Genomic DNA, 16809 nt, shown 5'->3' with positions numbered 1-16809 from the left:
ATCGCCTTTAGCCGTTCCCCTCCCTCTTTTTACGACACCCAACTTTCATATACGTATGGATGATTCGAGATCACCCAATTCTTCCAAATGAAAATACAAAGGTTCAACAGAAATTCCTAATGCCTCATGATCACCCCCTTCCCTGGCATGGGGTTTAATAACCCATGACATGAAATTACAAAAATACCCTTGACTCTACCATTGTCCTTCAACACCAGTATAACATAAAGCAAACTAAATCGTTTAATCATAAGCGAAACTACTATTGTAAACAACTAGGCCCAAAGGGATATTATGAGGCCTATCAAGCATGCTTATCCCAAGTTAATTGGGTGTATTACAAAAGTCTTTGACTACGTCGGGAGTGCAACTCGACGCTCAATCTGGGTCATTTGGCGGATCTTCTCTTTCAATGTCATCCGAGAAAGCAAGTCTTTTATACAAGCCTCTACGGGTGCGATGGTGTCCCTATAATTGAAATCCATGCCCTCTAATATGATCATTATGAAGATCAACCTCGCCAATCAGCTTGGACTTAAAGAAAACACCCAGAAAACAAATCAATAGATATATGCAAAACGTAAAATCATAGTGTCTAAAAACGTTTCAATAAACATACGCAAAAACATTTGAGGAAATGATCGATAGGTAGGTAACCATGTGAACGATCACGTGGCTCACCGGTTCTTTTTCGTATCCTCGTAATGATTGGTCTCATTTGCGTAGTTTGGCTTTGTTGTATCCTCTTAATGATTGGTCTTTTTTTTTTTTTTTTTTTAATCTTGTGATTTCAATTTTGATATTCCAATTCTTCTTTCACTGTTCCATCCATCCTACCAACGAAGCACGTGCATGCCATGTCAAGAATTTTGGTATATCAATTAAAAAGAAAAGAAAAAATATCAAAAATTAAACGAAATTTTATTATTCAAAATAATACTCACACGCCTCTCTCGTGAGGTTAGAGAGTGATCGACCGTCGCTTGATGTTTAGGGGTTGCACAAGGTTGTCCTTAGTGCTTTCCTTTCTGCTTAGTGCTTTCCTTAGTGATTTTCCTTCTGCTATGGTGCTTGCCTTTATCCTATAGTGGGAGTTGTGACTGTATTTTCATTCAAACACAAAGCCGCAATTACCTCTCCCTGCCAATCCCTTACTATGATTCCACATCCCATTTTCTTACTCATTACATCCAAGGCAGCATCCCAATTTGCCTTGTATACATTTTCATCAGGTTTAAGCCACTTAATAGCTCGATCTACCCTTCTAGTTGAAGTCAGAGGATTTTTCAACACACTCTCTGCATTTTGAAACTCCTTCAACTCATTGTGTGATGCAAAGATTAAATTCTTTGGGCTCTCAAACTTTAGCTCAAAAATATGTTTATTTCTTCTTTGCTATATTCTATAGGTGCTTACCTTATGTTTGTTCTTACATGATGTAAGCTTCGTCAGTGAGATTTTAAACTAATGGGAAGTATAATTTTTAAAATTATAGTAATTAATCTATCCAAACCCCAAACCATAGAGACCATTTTTGTATTTAACCTATTGTTTCTCTCTCAAAAAACTATAATCCTGAGTCAATGTGTAAAGTACATTTAGTAAAGTGCTTACGTAGAATAATTTGATTTAAAGAATAAAAATTTAAATTTAAATCTTACAAATCAAATTTTACCATTTAAGTGATGTAGATGGTGTGTTATACACATGACCAATTTGAGAGTAGAAAATCTCTTTATCTCCCTGGCATAATGTTAATAATATTTATTTGAGATTTCGAAATATATCAGGCAATTTGATATTGTAATAGATGAGATCCAAAATAATAAGCTTAGCATGAAGAGCCCATCCTCTTCCCATATATAAACAACTGAGCATGGCCAAACTGATTAAATCTTATTCAACGAACCACAAACCATCTTCAACAAAAGGCATCCATGGGTTGCATCCCATGTGCTGTTCACAGGGCAATGAACTAGAAGCTAGTGGAAATACAGAAAAGAGTACAGACAACATTCATACTAGTGGAAAAATCTATTCATGAGCCAACAACTGCAGCACTGCTTTTGCTTTAAGTGACCTAGAGAAACTATAGGTATATATATATATATATATGAACTAACTTTATGAGTTTGGAGATTTCTCCTTGTTGCATGTCAACCCAAACCCTAGTGAGAATAGAGAGTCACATGCATCCATTTCAGCATGCAAGGGCAGCTGCTCGACCCTTTTAAACCATGTCATTGGCAGTCTGCCCTCAAAGTCGTGATCCCCAAAGATAACATCTGCAATTCCTCCTCCTTCACTTCCAGGCAACCAAGCAGCAATCAGAGCATCTATCTTCTCCAAAAGCCATGGCTCAAGAACCAAGGGTCTTCCAGAAACCAGAATGGCCAATGTGGGGATACAACTAGCAACTGAACTTAATAAGTCAGCTCCATCAAAGGGGATTACAAGCTCCGAATTGTCACCAAGCTTCTCTGCATAGGGTTCTTCCCCAACAGCTACAATTGCATAAGAGAAATCCCGACGCGCTAAGGTTTCAACCGATGGATATTGCTCATAAACTACTTCTGTTTCATCTCCAACTGCTTCTTTAATTGCATCCAAGATAGTTGTGCCTGAAACACAATTACATCATGAGTTCCTCGCCATTCACCTTCCAACATATCTATAACATATATAATTTTCTAAACAGAACTTTCGATCCTGTTGAACCACATAATGAGTTTTATAATTTAATTGTTTAAACTTAAAATAATTTTGAACTTTAAAGTTTTGTGACCATTTATTATTTTCTAATTTTATTTTGTCAATCCAAAAAATATCTTCAATTTTTCTTCCAATCCAAGAAATGGGCCCCACCAGATCCCAAGTACTCTCGTGGATTACTTTGTGGCCGACCTGCAGCTGTAAAAAAAAATAAAAAAACTTTTCCACTACCAGATGAGGAAAACAAGTAGGGAACTTCGGTTGGCATGCAGGCAACTTCCCCTGCACAGGATGTCAAGCTGTGCACACTAGGCTGAGCCCACCAAGGAACCAATACAAAGTAATTATGATGCTGCAGTTCTGGATAGATTCTCCATGTTAACTGCTGCTTGTGGTGATGGAATAGATTCACAATGCTTCGACTTAAAATGATCAATCCACCAACCCCAACATTGGAGACACCAAGCAACTCTCTCCTCTGAACCATTCAAACTGGGTGTGGACAACCTCATTTAAGGAGACTCGTTGACGGTCTATGTTGCCAAACATGCCATACAAAACCCAGGGATAACCAACGATTGTAAAATATTGCCCATCATAACTCATATAGAACCACAGTAGTGCCAATTTTGTTCACAAAATCTGGCCAAATGGACCACTGTGGAAGGATTCCTTCTGGCCTTCCATTCCTGTAATCCACACTGATAGTGGAAAGGAAGGTCCTTCCTATATTCATTGTGGGAAGGATCCTCTCACGCTGCTTTGATGCCAAATGACTTCAATGATAACAGGACTCAGAGAACTAAAAAATCAATCTTACAAAGTAATGAAAACTAGAATAAGAAATAACAATGCAAATATTAGTGAGTATTACAATGATTCTAAAGAAACAAATCAGTCTGACAAAGCTAAATATGTTCTCACTCTCGTGGTGAAAGTCAACCTATCGCTTAACACTATGACATTAACAAAGTAATTACATACCAATTGTTATGTTGCCGCTGCTTCCTTTAAAATCAGCTGTCCACCCACCACACTGATATCCAAGATCATCAGCATGTGTCCCAGCAACAAGAATTCTTTTCGCATTTCTATCCAATGGAAGAAAAGGGTTCTTCAGATCCTTTCCATTTTTCAAAAGAACCAAAGACTTGCGGACTGCTTCACGTGCTAAATCTCTGTGCAGCTGCAGAAAATTTCAAACACCAAAATCTATCTCAGTTTTTAAGTACTAAAGCAATTGAGTTTGATGTTACAGTTAGTTGCTAATTGAAAGCATTTGATTATCTCTCCCATGCCTTCTAATATGAGATCTTTTAAATAATTAGAATGAAAACAGTTGTGATGCAACTGTTTCTAATGCGTTTTGGCATTAATACAAGGGAGAGATGACTGATTCGGTTTAACGAATGAAGGGAAAGCTTATGCATCTTCCCAAGATTGTGCACATGCCAAAAATGTCAGCACCACCATTTGCTAAATTCTTCAAAAGTCACCTTGCATCCAACTGTATCAAGCAGAGATCTATTCGCGAAAGGGAATTCAAAAACACTGGCAGCAAACTTCACTCTAAGTATCCGTTCAATAGCATCATCGATCCTTGCCATTTGGACCTCCCCTGATTCAACCAGAGATGTCAAATCCTCCACAAACAGTTCGTATCTGTAAGGCACCATCACCTGCATCTTTTCTCAGTTAGGCAAAGAAGATATAAATAAATGAAGAAACCTTGTAGTTTTTGGAATTAGAGTTCAATCTATACCATGTCTATTCCAGCATTAATTGCAGAGGAAATACAGTAACGATAGTTGGAGCCACGAGGTTCACTAAGTCTGTCAAGTCCTCTCCAGTCAGAAATTACAATACCCTGCAGCAGAATATTTTCCCAAGATTTATCTATATGTGCAGAAACTATAATCTCAGAACCCAAGAAAGAAATGATTACTGTAAATGGAACTTCCCTAATAGCTTACCCTACCCCCGACCCTTCAAAATTTTCTACCAACTATTTTCCTGTGATTATCCATATCCCTATTATCATATGGTAAATTGACCAAAAAACAAAAGAACTTGAGTTATTACAGAATATACAAGTAATATCAAGATTTTTACCTTAAAACCAAGCTTATCTTTTAAAATTTCTGTCAAGAGAAAATGGTCAGCATGCAGTTTACGCCCATTCCAGCTAGAATGGGATGCCATAATAGTGGAAACTCCCATAGAAATACAGTCCAGATAAGGTGGCATATGTATTCTTTCTAATTCCTCGTATGATAATATGGTATTCCCCTCATTTATTCCTCCTTCCGTACCCCCATCCCCTACAAAATGCTTTGCACAAGCAATAACATTGTTTCTGCAATCAACGATGGGATTATGAGAGAGCCAATCGGATGGCTGCTAACAGAGGAATTGACAATCAGGGTTTCTTTGCATTATGAGTATTACAAAGCTTGAAAGTATGAAGAGTTAAGTTAGTTACGTAACTATTTAAAAATTGAAATCTATGAAAACGGGACAAAAAAGTTTTAGATGCACAATATATAATATAACCAGTGGACAACATCAGGAAGACCCAATTTTTTTTTCCCAGTCGCCATATGTTTCTCTCAGACATTAACAAACGTATTTAAATTGATGATGAATGTGGAATGAACTAGCTAAGGAGTAAATTTGATTAAAGATATGAAAAGCATAGTCATTAAATAAATGCAATTAGAATATCAAAGACTTTTCACTACCTCCCAGCCACAAAAGGGTAGCCTTTTGGGTGTGTCGGGGGTGGTTGGCCCTGCAGCCCTGTGACAATGGAAGTCATCTTTCTAACAATTCCAACGTCTTCACTATAACTTTCGTAGCACCTCCCCCATCTGGGATCCCTTGAAACCTATCAGAACTTGTGTAAATGAGTTTTCCTGATAATTTTTTGTCCACAAAAAGAGTGTTTAGAAGAAAAACACGTGAAAGAAGATAGAAGAATAACAAGAATCTATGTTCCATTCAAATCCAATTCGCAGTTTTAGATTCTGCTTGGCCATTGAAATTTCTCATATGAGAATTTTGAGTTTTTAGAAAAAATATTAAAATATTATATTTTAATATTATTATTATTTTGGGATTTGAAAAAGTTAAGAAAAAGTTGAATTGTTTATTATATATTGTTTGAGGATTTGAGAAAGTTGTAATGATGAAATGAGAATTTTGTATTTGATATGAGAAATCTTGATGGACAAACCATACAAATCTCAGGTGTGGCATCTTATGGAAAGGATAGTGCACTAATCTTCAGTCCTACCACTCGTAACACCTCAGGCATAACACTAGCATAATATCACTTGTTCATGATTTAAATTTTGAGCTTCTCAACACTTAAATTAGTTTGTTAGTTCTTTACACTACAAGAGATCCCTAACTCATTGAAATGGCAGCAACATTTGAAGAGAAACATAGTCAATATTCCCCACAGATATGAAAAGCATAAAGAACTGATAACTTCTTAAAACTATAAGGCCACTGCCAAATTGCAGGCATCAACCACTTAAAACAAATAATGGCCGAGCTAAAGGTCACATTTACAGTACTTACAGCCACACAAGGGGCAAAAGTATAGTGAATGCCGCTAGCCCTAACTTCAAGTGCCGTTGCTTCCCCAATCTTTCGAGCCAAATCTGCATCCCTATAACAAGTTTTACAATATAAGTGGTCCTGAAGCAAAAGGGCCAAATACCTTCCATTTGGCTACTTTGAGATTTTAAGAAGATCAGAGAAATGCGTAAGGGTTAACTGTTATAGTCCTTTGTCCTTTAGCTTCCCCAGAAATGGTTTTTATCCCTACGTTTCAATGGCTAAAGCATAAACTAAGCTGGTGGCTGATAAGATGGTTGTATGAGATATTAAAGTGGTTATGGAGTACTCTGTCCATAGACCTATTTGCTAGTAAATTAAGATTTCAAACTCCCATTTTCCATCTTTTCTCCAATAGTCTCCCATAAACTACAATACTTATATCTAATATGAAAGGGTGGTGAATAGAATCCCATATAGTTTGGAAGGGATGAGTTCTTGTAATTTATAACAATTCCAAGAGGTTACAATTGTAACATTTACTGGTAATTTGTGGTATAGGTCCAGATATAACTTTGATTTTCTTTGGATAGCTACAGAACATAAAATCAAGGGATATAGTTATTTGAATGCACTTTTTGGATTTAGAGTCTAGAATGCAAACATTTTAAGGGCTATTCCTTTTTTTCACAATCTTTCTTTGTTTCCTATTCTAGTTTTGCCCAGAAGTGCCTAATTATGTAAGAAACTGGGGACAGAGTCAAAGACTAACCTTGTAGCTCCAAGGCCAACATTGTGAGGAAATATGGTGGCACCATAGATATTATTGTTACCATGAATCGCATCAATCCCATATATTAAAGGTATCCCTAACCGCGAATCAAGCGCCGACTTTTGAAACCTGTCAACCATATCGGCCCAATCCGACGACTTTGTTTTCACTTTCCCGAAGGGTCCACTCCCACCACCACTCATCATGGCCCCTACAGAAAGTAGTCCACAAAATGTTGGCAACACTGCAGAAACAAAACATGCGCAGAAGGGCACGTACATGTAATGTTACTATACTACATCGACTAGTATGAGATTGGTACGTGGTTTATAAGCCACTAGGCACCATTTCCTTGCAAACCAATTTTTAAGAGTGAGTTCTATGTAATGAATTCATAACAAATGTTATCAGAGCCACATGTATGGTCATATTGTGACGGTTAAAATCATACAGCACGGGGTAATGCTAGCATGGTAGTGTTTGTTTGGGTCTAGGAAAGACCTAGAGCACAACCAACCCGTGTGAGTGTCGAAACCGCCATGGCTGCGGAGAGTGGTGATAGTTACAATCCCACATCCACTAATATGGATTTATAAGGAAAATGATAAACTTATTTTTTATTTACAATTTGTATACAACTATGTAGAAAAATAATATTATTTTAAATTTTATTTTAACTTTATTTAATGGATTTATAAGGAAAATGATAAATTTATTTTTTATTTACAATTTGAATACAACTATGTAGAAAAATAATATTATTTTAAATTTTATTTTAACTTTATTGATGATTTGATGTGTTTAAATATAATATAAAAATATTATTATATTTAAAATTGTTTATAAATTATAAATGGATTGGTATCCCGGCTTATAAGCCCCTAGCATCATTTCCTTGCAAACCGGTTTTCAGGGATGACTTTTCCTAGTGGGTTCATAACATGTAACGACAGTGAGCACAACTTCTAGACGTGGGAAGAGAGAGAGAGAGAGGTCCTTACCAATGGAAAGGCCTTTAATAGCGTCGTAGGTGCCGACACGGCGCTCAATCATCGCCATCTGGCCGACCTTCTCTTTCAATGTCATTCGAGAGAGCAGGTCTTTGATGCGAGCCTCCACTGTTGCATTGGGGTCTGTGTAAAAGCAATAATCCACGACCTCCACTTGGCCCATAACTCTGGTAATCAGCCTTGCTTGTCAGTCAGCGAGCGTACTTAAACACAGAGAGACAGCAGATCAAAGCAAATGGAATCGACAGCTGCGTAAAACTTACAATTGTCAGCAAATCTGTGAGACTAATCGCTGGAGTTCATTGTCTATTTATAAGGGGCGGGAATGACTTTAGCCTACGGGGGCGGGACTCGGAACCCGCATGCAAGTGGACATGAAAAAGTTGTGAATTAAGAAAAGAAAAATGACATTTTAGACTTTAGTGCGAAAAGTCCGCACATTTTTTTAGAAAAAAATAAATAAGTATAAATTTATATAAAAAATTAATTTTTTAATATAAAATTTTATTTTTTTTAAATAAGTATATATGATCTATGATTATATCTAATATTATTCTTATAAAAATTAGTGTGTATTTTGAACAATTTTGCAGTCGAGCATGTATGTAAAATATAATAATTAAAATATTTATATGATATAATTTAATAAAAATTAAATTTTAAAATTTAAATTTTATAAATTATTTAAATAATATGAATAATGTGTTTTATATACTTATTTAAAAATAAAATAACTCGTATATATTAACTAGTTTTAATATTATGTAATTTAAATTCTAGGTATATAAATTTTTCCAAATGATAGAAAATGTATCGACATTTTAATTTTTATAATCATAATAAATCCCACAATAAATAATACAATGACGGGTCACGCACGAATTTCTCCAAAATATTCGTTATAATCGGACAGACGGGTCAAATAAGTTTTACACGTTAGTCGTACAACGCTTTGTTTTTGCTTTTTTCCTTTTTAAATAAAAAAAAAGTTTTGACAAGATTGATATCACGTAAAGTGTCGAACAAAATTATTGAACCTATTTTAGGTATATCTTTTATTAACGCTATTTGTTTGTGGATGTAGAATTATAAATTATTAAGTATTTGAGTTGATCTGTAAATAATAATATTTTATTAATCTTATTAAAATATATTTAAATATAAATAAATTAAGATGTAAATTTGAATGTATGAGATAAATTTAAACTTTTAATAGAAAGTTAAAAAAATAGTAAATTTTATTAATAATTAATTTGAGATAGATTGAAGTGATTTTGATATCAAATATAGATTGGTTAGTGAGATTGTTTGAGATTGCGAGGAGAAATATAACTTATAACTTTAGGGCTTATAGTTTATAACTTAAATAACAAACTTTATTATTAAAAAGTCATTTACTGTTTGGTAACCATGTCTCTAAAGTACTTTTAAAGTTAGTTATATTAATTTTTTTTAAAATATACAGTTATCTACAGGAGCTTTTCAATAAAAGATTCAATTTGATGCTTTTTAAAAAAGTAGATTTTTAGTTTTTTTAGGTGATTAAAGCACTTCTTATAAATTTATTAAACATATCATTTTTTCTTTAAAATAGTTTTTAAACAGTTAAAAGCACTTTTTAAACTTTTAAACTCAATCCCAAACAGGCTCGAAATGAGAAAATTGAGATTTTTGGTTTGATAAGTGAGATGAGAATTTTTTATTTTAGATAAAAGTTTAAAATATTATTTTTTAATATTATTATTATTTTGAGATTTGGAAAAATTAAATTAATTTTTTTTAAAAAAATGAATTATATAATATATTTTATGTAAAAAATTTAAAATATTATAATAATAAAATAAGATGAATAGAAAATTTTATATTTTATGTTACTTGCCAAACCACTAGCCCTATTCTCCATTTGAAATAAAATAGAAAGATGTTGTCAAGACAACAATACACACACATGCTCTTACTTAATGAATGAAAAAAGAATTGATATGAACAAAGACTAATTTGAAAACTGGTTTTCTTTGCTGAGAGCATCCTCTTCCGGTTTTCCATCTCCATCCTTATAATTTAACTCAAAATCACATTTCCTCAAATTTATCCCTAAATTTTATTCATCTTCTAAAAACCTCCTACATCCCATTCCCCATCCCTATCTCTATTCTATTAAATAATATTTCTCTATTCTTTTTTTATTACTTTATTCTCTCTCTTCCATTTACAATCCTAACTACTAACTCTTTTGTCTTATTATCTTTTTTTCAAATATCACTTTCTACTAAATATTTATATGATTATGACTACCCAATACAATATTTTTTCAAATAATTAATCGTATTATAAAAATAGTAAATTTTATTAATAAATTAATAAAAATTTTCTAACGTGATGAAAATTTTATTTAGAAGAGTACTCTTTATCAATTAAAGATTAATGAGGATCCGTAGTCACGTATTGATGATATAATTTTTTAAATTGGTTGTAACGGTAATATTACCTGTCCTTTCTCCAACGGTCATATTTTTTATCCTTTTTACAACGGTAACATTTTTTGTCATTTTTCCAACGGTAATATTTTTTATCTTTTCTCTAACGGTAACTTTTTTTGTCTTCTCTCAAACAGTAACATTTTTTGTTTGTAGTGTAACGGTAACTTTTTCGTCTATAAATTAGCATATTGCTAACATTCACATTCTCACAAACTCAAGTCTCATTTCATTTATAGAACAGAGATTTTATTCTATCCTTTGATCTCCCACTCCCTTCATCAAATGGCTCGTACCTTCTTTCGCAAATTATTGACATACGTATCCTCTGAAGATGATAGCGATGTTCATACTGAGGAGGTCGATGGACAGTCATCGAGACAGCGTGACAATAGGCACCCACGTAAGTTTATTCGGCGTGATCATGCCCAGGGGCACGAGTGCCTATTTCATGATTATTTCGCAGAGAATCCAGTATATCCCTCAAGTCTATTTCGAAGGAGATTTCGGATGAGCCGTCCCTTATTTCTTCGTATTCTAAATGAGGTAGAGTCTTACAAGCCGTATTTCGTCCAGAGAAGAGATAATGCCGAAAGACTCGGTTTATCTTCAATGCAAAAAATAACCGCAACACTTAGAATGCTGGCGTATGGGGTTATTGGAGATTTTATGGATGAATACATACATATTGGTGAAAGCACTGCAATGGAGAGCCTAAAAAGATTTTCTGAGACAATAGTAAGTGTTTTTTCAGATGAATATTTGCGGTCTCCAAATGCTAATGATATAGCCCGATTGCTTTCGGTTGGTGAACAACGAGGATTCCTAGGAATGCTCGGAAGCATTGATTGCATGCATTGGAAGTGGAAAAATTGTCCCGCAGCCTGGAAAGGTATGTACTCTGGCCACATCCGTGAACCAACTATTATTTTAGAAGCAGTTGCTTCATATGATCTTTGGATATGACATGCATTTTTCGGCATGCCCGGTTCACATAACAACATTAATGTGCTAGAAAGATCTTTTATTTTTACAGAACTTGCCCAAGGGCGTGCTCCTGCAGTCAATTACACTATCAATGGCAACGACTACACTATGGGATATTACCTTGCCGACGGTATTTATCCCAAGTGGCGAACTTTTGTGAAGACGATTCCATCACCACGAGGGAACAAGAAGAAAAATTTTGTGAAAGCACAAGAATCCGCAAGAAAAGATGTCGAGCGTGCATTCGGGGTACTTCAACAACGATTTGCTATCATTCGTGGACCTTCTCGAATGTTCAAAGTTAAGGACCTAACAAATATTATGAAAGCATGTGTAATTTTACATAATATGATAATTGAAGACGAACGTGATGATAGTGAGAGTTTGAACATTGAGTATGATCAACTTGATGATGATCTCCCAGAATTGTCACGCAATCATACAATTGAGCTTACGGACTTCATCCAGCGTCATCATCATATTAGAGATAGCTCGGCACATCATCAGCTCCAAGAAGATCTAATTGAACATCAGTGGTTATTATATTCCCAAAATTAGCCCTGTCGCATTCAAACTATGACCTCTTTTCCTCTGCTTATTTACTTTGAAGTTTGAGTTAATTTGCTTTGCATTTGTATTTCCTTCATGTTATTTAAGATTTATGTTTAACTTAATTTGCTTTGCATTTGTATTTCCTTCGTGTTATTTACTTTTATATTTGAATTGATTTGCTTTGCATTTGTATTTCCTTCGTGTCATTAGTGACTATGTTAATGCAAAACTCTTTTATTAATGCCTTTCCTTGAGTATAAGCTTTGCAATCTATATGATGATGAAAATTTTATTTTCCATAAAATTTAAAATTATAATAACATATTACTTGCACAAGCATATTGAGCTTCAATACAACACATGCAAATGCTAAAAAATACATACACATGCTTTTTATACATTTATCATTGTTCAAAACAAAAAACACCAAATACAAGTAAGAATGGAAATATTATATGTTGAAATGTTCAATCTTGAGAAGTATTGCGTCTCACCATGATTTCCCTCTGGAGTTGCTGGAAATATAACCGCTGCATTTTAGGCATGCCACCCACGTCCATCATCATAATGCGCTGATCTTGATCTTTCGTGGCGAGCAGCACTTTCTGCGCCTCCAACCTCAACCTTTCGTCCTCTTGACGAATTTTAGCGAGCTCATTTTCCCTCTCAATTACCATCTTCTCGGCCTCTAACCTCAGTCATTCATCCTTAAGGCGTATTTTTTTTCCTCTTTTTCCTTGTCATACTCCATCTTCTCAGCCTTCATTCGATAAAACTCTTTCTCCTGAACGTGTGACTCCTCCAAAAGAGTATACTTCATCTTCCTGAGTTGGAAATTTTCCTCTGTTTGTCGGCCTTGGGCCTTTCGTTTTCCTTTCTCAGCTTTCCTTCCAATTGGTCGCTCCAACTCGATAACTTCATTCTCCATGACTTCATCCGCCTCCATATCAAAAGCTTCATCAATTGTAGCGCCAGAACATCGAGTTGGCGTCGGGGATGGGGACATCGTCTTCCTTCATTTTGGATCCTCCTTTGTGGCGCGCCAAATCCACTTAGGTTGGTCCTTCAACAGGTGCCAACAATGCTCAAATTGGAAGGAGCATTTTTCTAGCGCTTGGTACATAACCTTGGCCTTGTCGAACTTGCATGGAAAAAAAAAAAAAAAAAAAAAAAACAAAAAACCAATGTTAAACCAATGTAGAAGATAAGAAATTTTAGAGATCAACAAGAAGGACTTCGAATTTTTACCTTGTCTTGGTCGGTCATGCCACTTTGATTTAACTCTTTAACTTGGGCTAGTTTCGCACAAAATTTGTTCGTGGCCTTTTAGATAACCGACCACCGATGAATTAGAGATTTTATTGTCCGCTCAGTTGTGGTTTCTTTAAATTGCTGGAAGTACTCAAAAAATTTTTTCTAGAGTTGGGAGTGTTTTTGATCTGTTCCCTGAACAGCATCAAAGCTACAATTTAGCCAAGCGGAGACAAGTAACTTGTCTTCTTCGGAGGTGAAATTCGCACCCCTCACTGATTTCCTAACGCCGATGGGCTCGTTAGGGGGTAGGGTTGGAGAGTCATGCAGGGTTAATGGAGAACTTCCACTTTGCCCACCGTAAATGGGGTCGAGTTGAGGATCTTGACTAAGGAGGTTCGTGAAGTACATACTAGTCACGTCTTGTGAATCCATCTCTAAAAAAATATATAGAGATTAGAAAAGATATCACCTTGATGTTTGGTTTTTGATCAAGGCTGAGGAACCGAATGGGAATACAAAAGATAAGATTGCCACCCACTCATGGCTGCAACAACCGGTTGCCAGTACTTGTTGGCCGTCCAGGTTACCTAGCCACTGAGGAGATGGCAATCTATATGATGTATCCCTACATGCGGTTGTCATCATCACAGCCGAAGGGGTTGAGTTTATACATTTATTTCTCTATCAGAACATAATACAAAACACCAACATCATCAGCATGCAGATCATGGAAATTTATATAAGAGCATCCCCATCCGATATACATTATTAATATAACATAATTTAATAAGAGAAAGGGCTCAGAATGGTGTAAATATGCTCAGCATGCGTAAGTAAGGTGGCGAACATCGAATGGTTGCAAAACCCCACTCGAACCCCGATTGCCTTTTGTGGAAAGTACCACAAACTGCAATATGGTCATCCGAATGAGGATTACCCCGCCATATCGATGGGTCCCCTAATACACTAGTGAACTACCAGCACTATAACCATCATCATAGCCTATTAATAGGTCCCCTCCCCCGAGATATATGAATAACTGCAAAGAATCCAAAAAGATTGCACAAATTCAAGCAAACTACAAGGAAACTGTCACAACCACAATACTATTATCCAACAAGATTGTATTGATCATAAGAATAGGCAAGAGATCTAGCTATAGGATCTACACGGTGCAAAAGGTGTAATTCTTGCATTAACTTCTCAAGTGTGTCATCAAGCAGCTTCTCAAGGCTTAAATATATGAGATTTGAAGATTTCACCGGCCATAAAAAGTGTATCCCCCACATTGTGGAATTTCAAAAAACCATTCCAAAATATTAGCTGAATGATTTTGAGCAGCAATGTGATATATAACAGACGCACACAGAGGCAATTAAGTTGAAGTCTACACTTTGAATGTATCATAACTTGAATTCTAAACTGCAATGCAAATGGCCAGACTGATGGCATAAGCTTCAATAGATTTAAACAACCTAAATAAATTTTAAGACATTTTTTTTATAAGTACATAAATTTTAAGACATGATGTAATATATATAAAGTAAAAATAATAATGTCCTTTCACAAGGTTCAGAAGCTGATGAATCAAGAATTATAGAGTCAAAAAATGAACATGTGCAATGATCACAAGCTAGACTCCTCGAAGAACTCCTGCCACATACCATATACACAAACACAAGAATATGCAATAAGAAAAGGGATGGGGATACGTATTTCGAAGGTAATTAACCCACCAACACAGTGATTATGGTATGTGGTTTCAACTAGCAAGGAAAAGACATATTCTAGATCAATGGCAACACAAAAAGTGGCAATGCTCAGAAACATATTCCAAAGTACACACTAGGCATTTTATTCACTTTTCATTGAAGTTTCTTACTAAAAAAAAAAGAAAAAGCACATGCATAGCCAAGCTACAGCTTAAACAGCAGTTGAAGAATCAAGACCCACTCAGGTGCGTGTGCTATTGACCAACCCAAAGGGAAAAAAAATTTCATTAAATAGAAGACACCAGCATGGAATCTGTCAAAAATAAAAATAATAATAATAGTTTTAGATTTCCAGTTTGTTAAATAAAGGTGTTCTTACTTGCCCAAACGTTAAAAAGAAGGTGTTCCATCAATATATTCTGTAATACGATTCCAATGTTTGTATATTTTTACGTATGCCATTTTTTGAGTCTATTGCTAAGTATAAGCAGCTTTGCACAAGTTGTCATGAGTTTCAAGTGTGTTACAGTTTATTGTTTGAGTTTCCTATAAAAGTTTCACTGGCTTAAAGCATCTGCAACATAAAGGTGCTTCCTTCGAAACACCACCTCGATTTTTCGAATGAGATGTAAAAAACAAAGAAAAGAAAAGAGAGAATGAGTGTATAAGTACACGCAAGAAACACAAATAATCGACAAATAATTATAGGGGCTGAATACAGGGAAGAGGGGAAGATTGATGCAGTCACGTAATTGGCCAAATAACCAAGAATATACATGCTTGTTTGGTACAAACCAAGGAAATGCAAAATATTGAAGATGACAAACCAATATAAATCACAGCTTAACCAAAGAATATCACAACTAATATTCTATCACAAAATGGCAACATAAATAAGGGCAACAGATTTCTCAAGCCTCAAAATCCATTCCATACCAACAAACTCCACCAAATTCTCCTCAAAACCAAAAACCCAACACACCAAGAAGTCACCAAAGCCACAATTGCAACCAGAGCATCTCGGCTTGTCAACTACCAGCATCAATAAATTATAAATGGTAAAAGATGAGACAAAAATCCAAAAAAAAAAAAAAATCCGTGAGAAACCAAAGCAAAATTTTCTCGACAGCCAAACACCAAATAAATGAATATGCAATACTCAAATAAATTCTCCTCAAAACCAAAAACTCAACACAGCAGGAAGTACTTAAACCCACAATCGCGTGTTGTATTTTCTCAACATCAACTCAATCAATGGATCAGAATAATAAGAAATTTTCAAACATGAGTTTCGTCATTTTGCACGGAAAAAAATCCGTGAGAAATCAACACCACTTTCTCAACAGCCAAACGGTCTGGCCATGATGCAATCCCCAAAGAAATTCGTATCCAAAGAGAGAGCCGAATGCATTTATCAAGATGAATCACAGAGTTGAGGGCATTTTCCAAATATCACAGCCGAGCGAAAGGGGAAAAGAAGACCTCAAGGTGAAGAGAGAGGGTTGTGGAGATCTTACCGTGCGTGCCGATGGAGACCTGCAATCAATGGTGGAGCGTTGCGAGGGAGGGGCCAACGGTTTACCCTAGCAAGAGAGAAGGAAGACGCGGGGGGGAAAAGAAAATCGTTGGCTCACCGATGCGATGGGGATGTACAGTTGTTCTCCATCTATGGGGAACTTCTGTAGAGACCCTAAACCGAAACCCCAAAATGGAGAACCGGATGGAGACACAAAATGAGCAAATCCCTAAAATTTTTCCCAAAATTTAGG

At 35.5% G+C, this 16809-nt stretch overlaps 1 protein-coding gene across 3 annotated transcripts; it reads right to left on the bottom strand.

Annotated features, from left to right (window-relative positions):
- Positions 1-1877: 1877 nt before the first annotated feature.
- On the bottom strand, positions 1878-8359 carry LOC122293211 (beta-glucosidase BoGH3B-like). 3 transcript variants are annotated; one of them, XM_043101720.1, is made up of 9 exons: positions 8050-8359; positions 7049-7292; positions 6298-6388; positions 5454-5599; positions 4825-5068; positions 4475-4579; positions 4209-4391; positions 3697-3898; positions 1878-2621 (listed from the first exon to the last, which is right to left on the bottom strand). In XM_043101720.1, the coding sequence occupies exons 1-9, from the start codon at positions 8219-8221 to the stop codon at positions 2125-2127; spliced, it is 1884 nt and encodes a 627-aa protein (XP_042957654.1). In that variant the 5' UTR covers positions 8222-8359; the 3' UTR covers positions 1878-2124. The 3 variants fall into 3 exon arrangements, with proteins under 3 accessions (XP_042957654.1, XP_042957655.1, XP_042957656.1); XM_043101721.1 differs by having other exon boundaries at positions 7049-7259; positions 8050-8358; XM_043101722.1 differs by lacking the exons at positions 7049-7292; positions 8050-8359 and having other exon boundaries at positions 5454-5627; positions 6298-6380.
- Between the last annotated feature and the right edge of the window lie 8450 nt (positions 8360-16809).

Source organism: Carya illinoinensis, chromosome 14, assembly GCF_018687715.1.
Source record: "Carya illinoinensis cultivar Pawnee chromosome 14, C.illinoinensisPawnee_v1, whole genome shotgun sequence".
NCBI lineage: Eukaryota > Viridiplantae > Streptophyta > Magnoliopsida > Fagales > Juglandaceae > Carya > Carya illinoinensis.
Note: the sequence above shows the minus strand (reverse complement) of the source record. Positions and strands in the feature narration are given on the sequence as shown.

Coding starts and splice junctions, on each gene's coding strand:
- LOC122293211 (XM_043101720.1), bottom strand. CDS start 8,221: ATGGGCCAAGTGGAGGTCGTGGATTATTGCTTTTACACAGACCCCAAT. Junction 7,293..8,049: donor TATTAAAGGCCTTTCCATTG/GTAAGGACCTCT, acceptor TTGTTTCTGCAG/TGTTGCCAACATTTTGTGGA. Junction 2,622..3,696: donor CAGCGGCAACATAACAATTG/GTATGTAATTAC, acceptor ATTGTGTTTCAG/GCACAACTATCTTGGATGCA.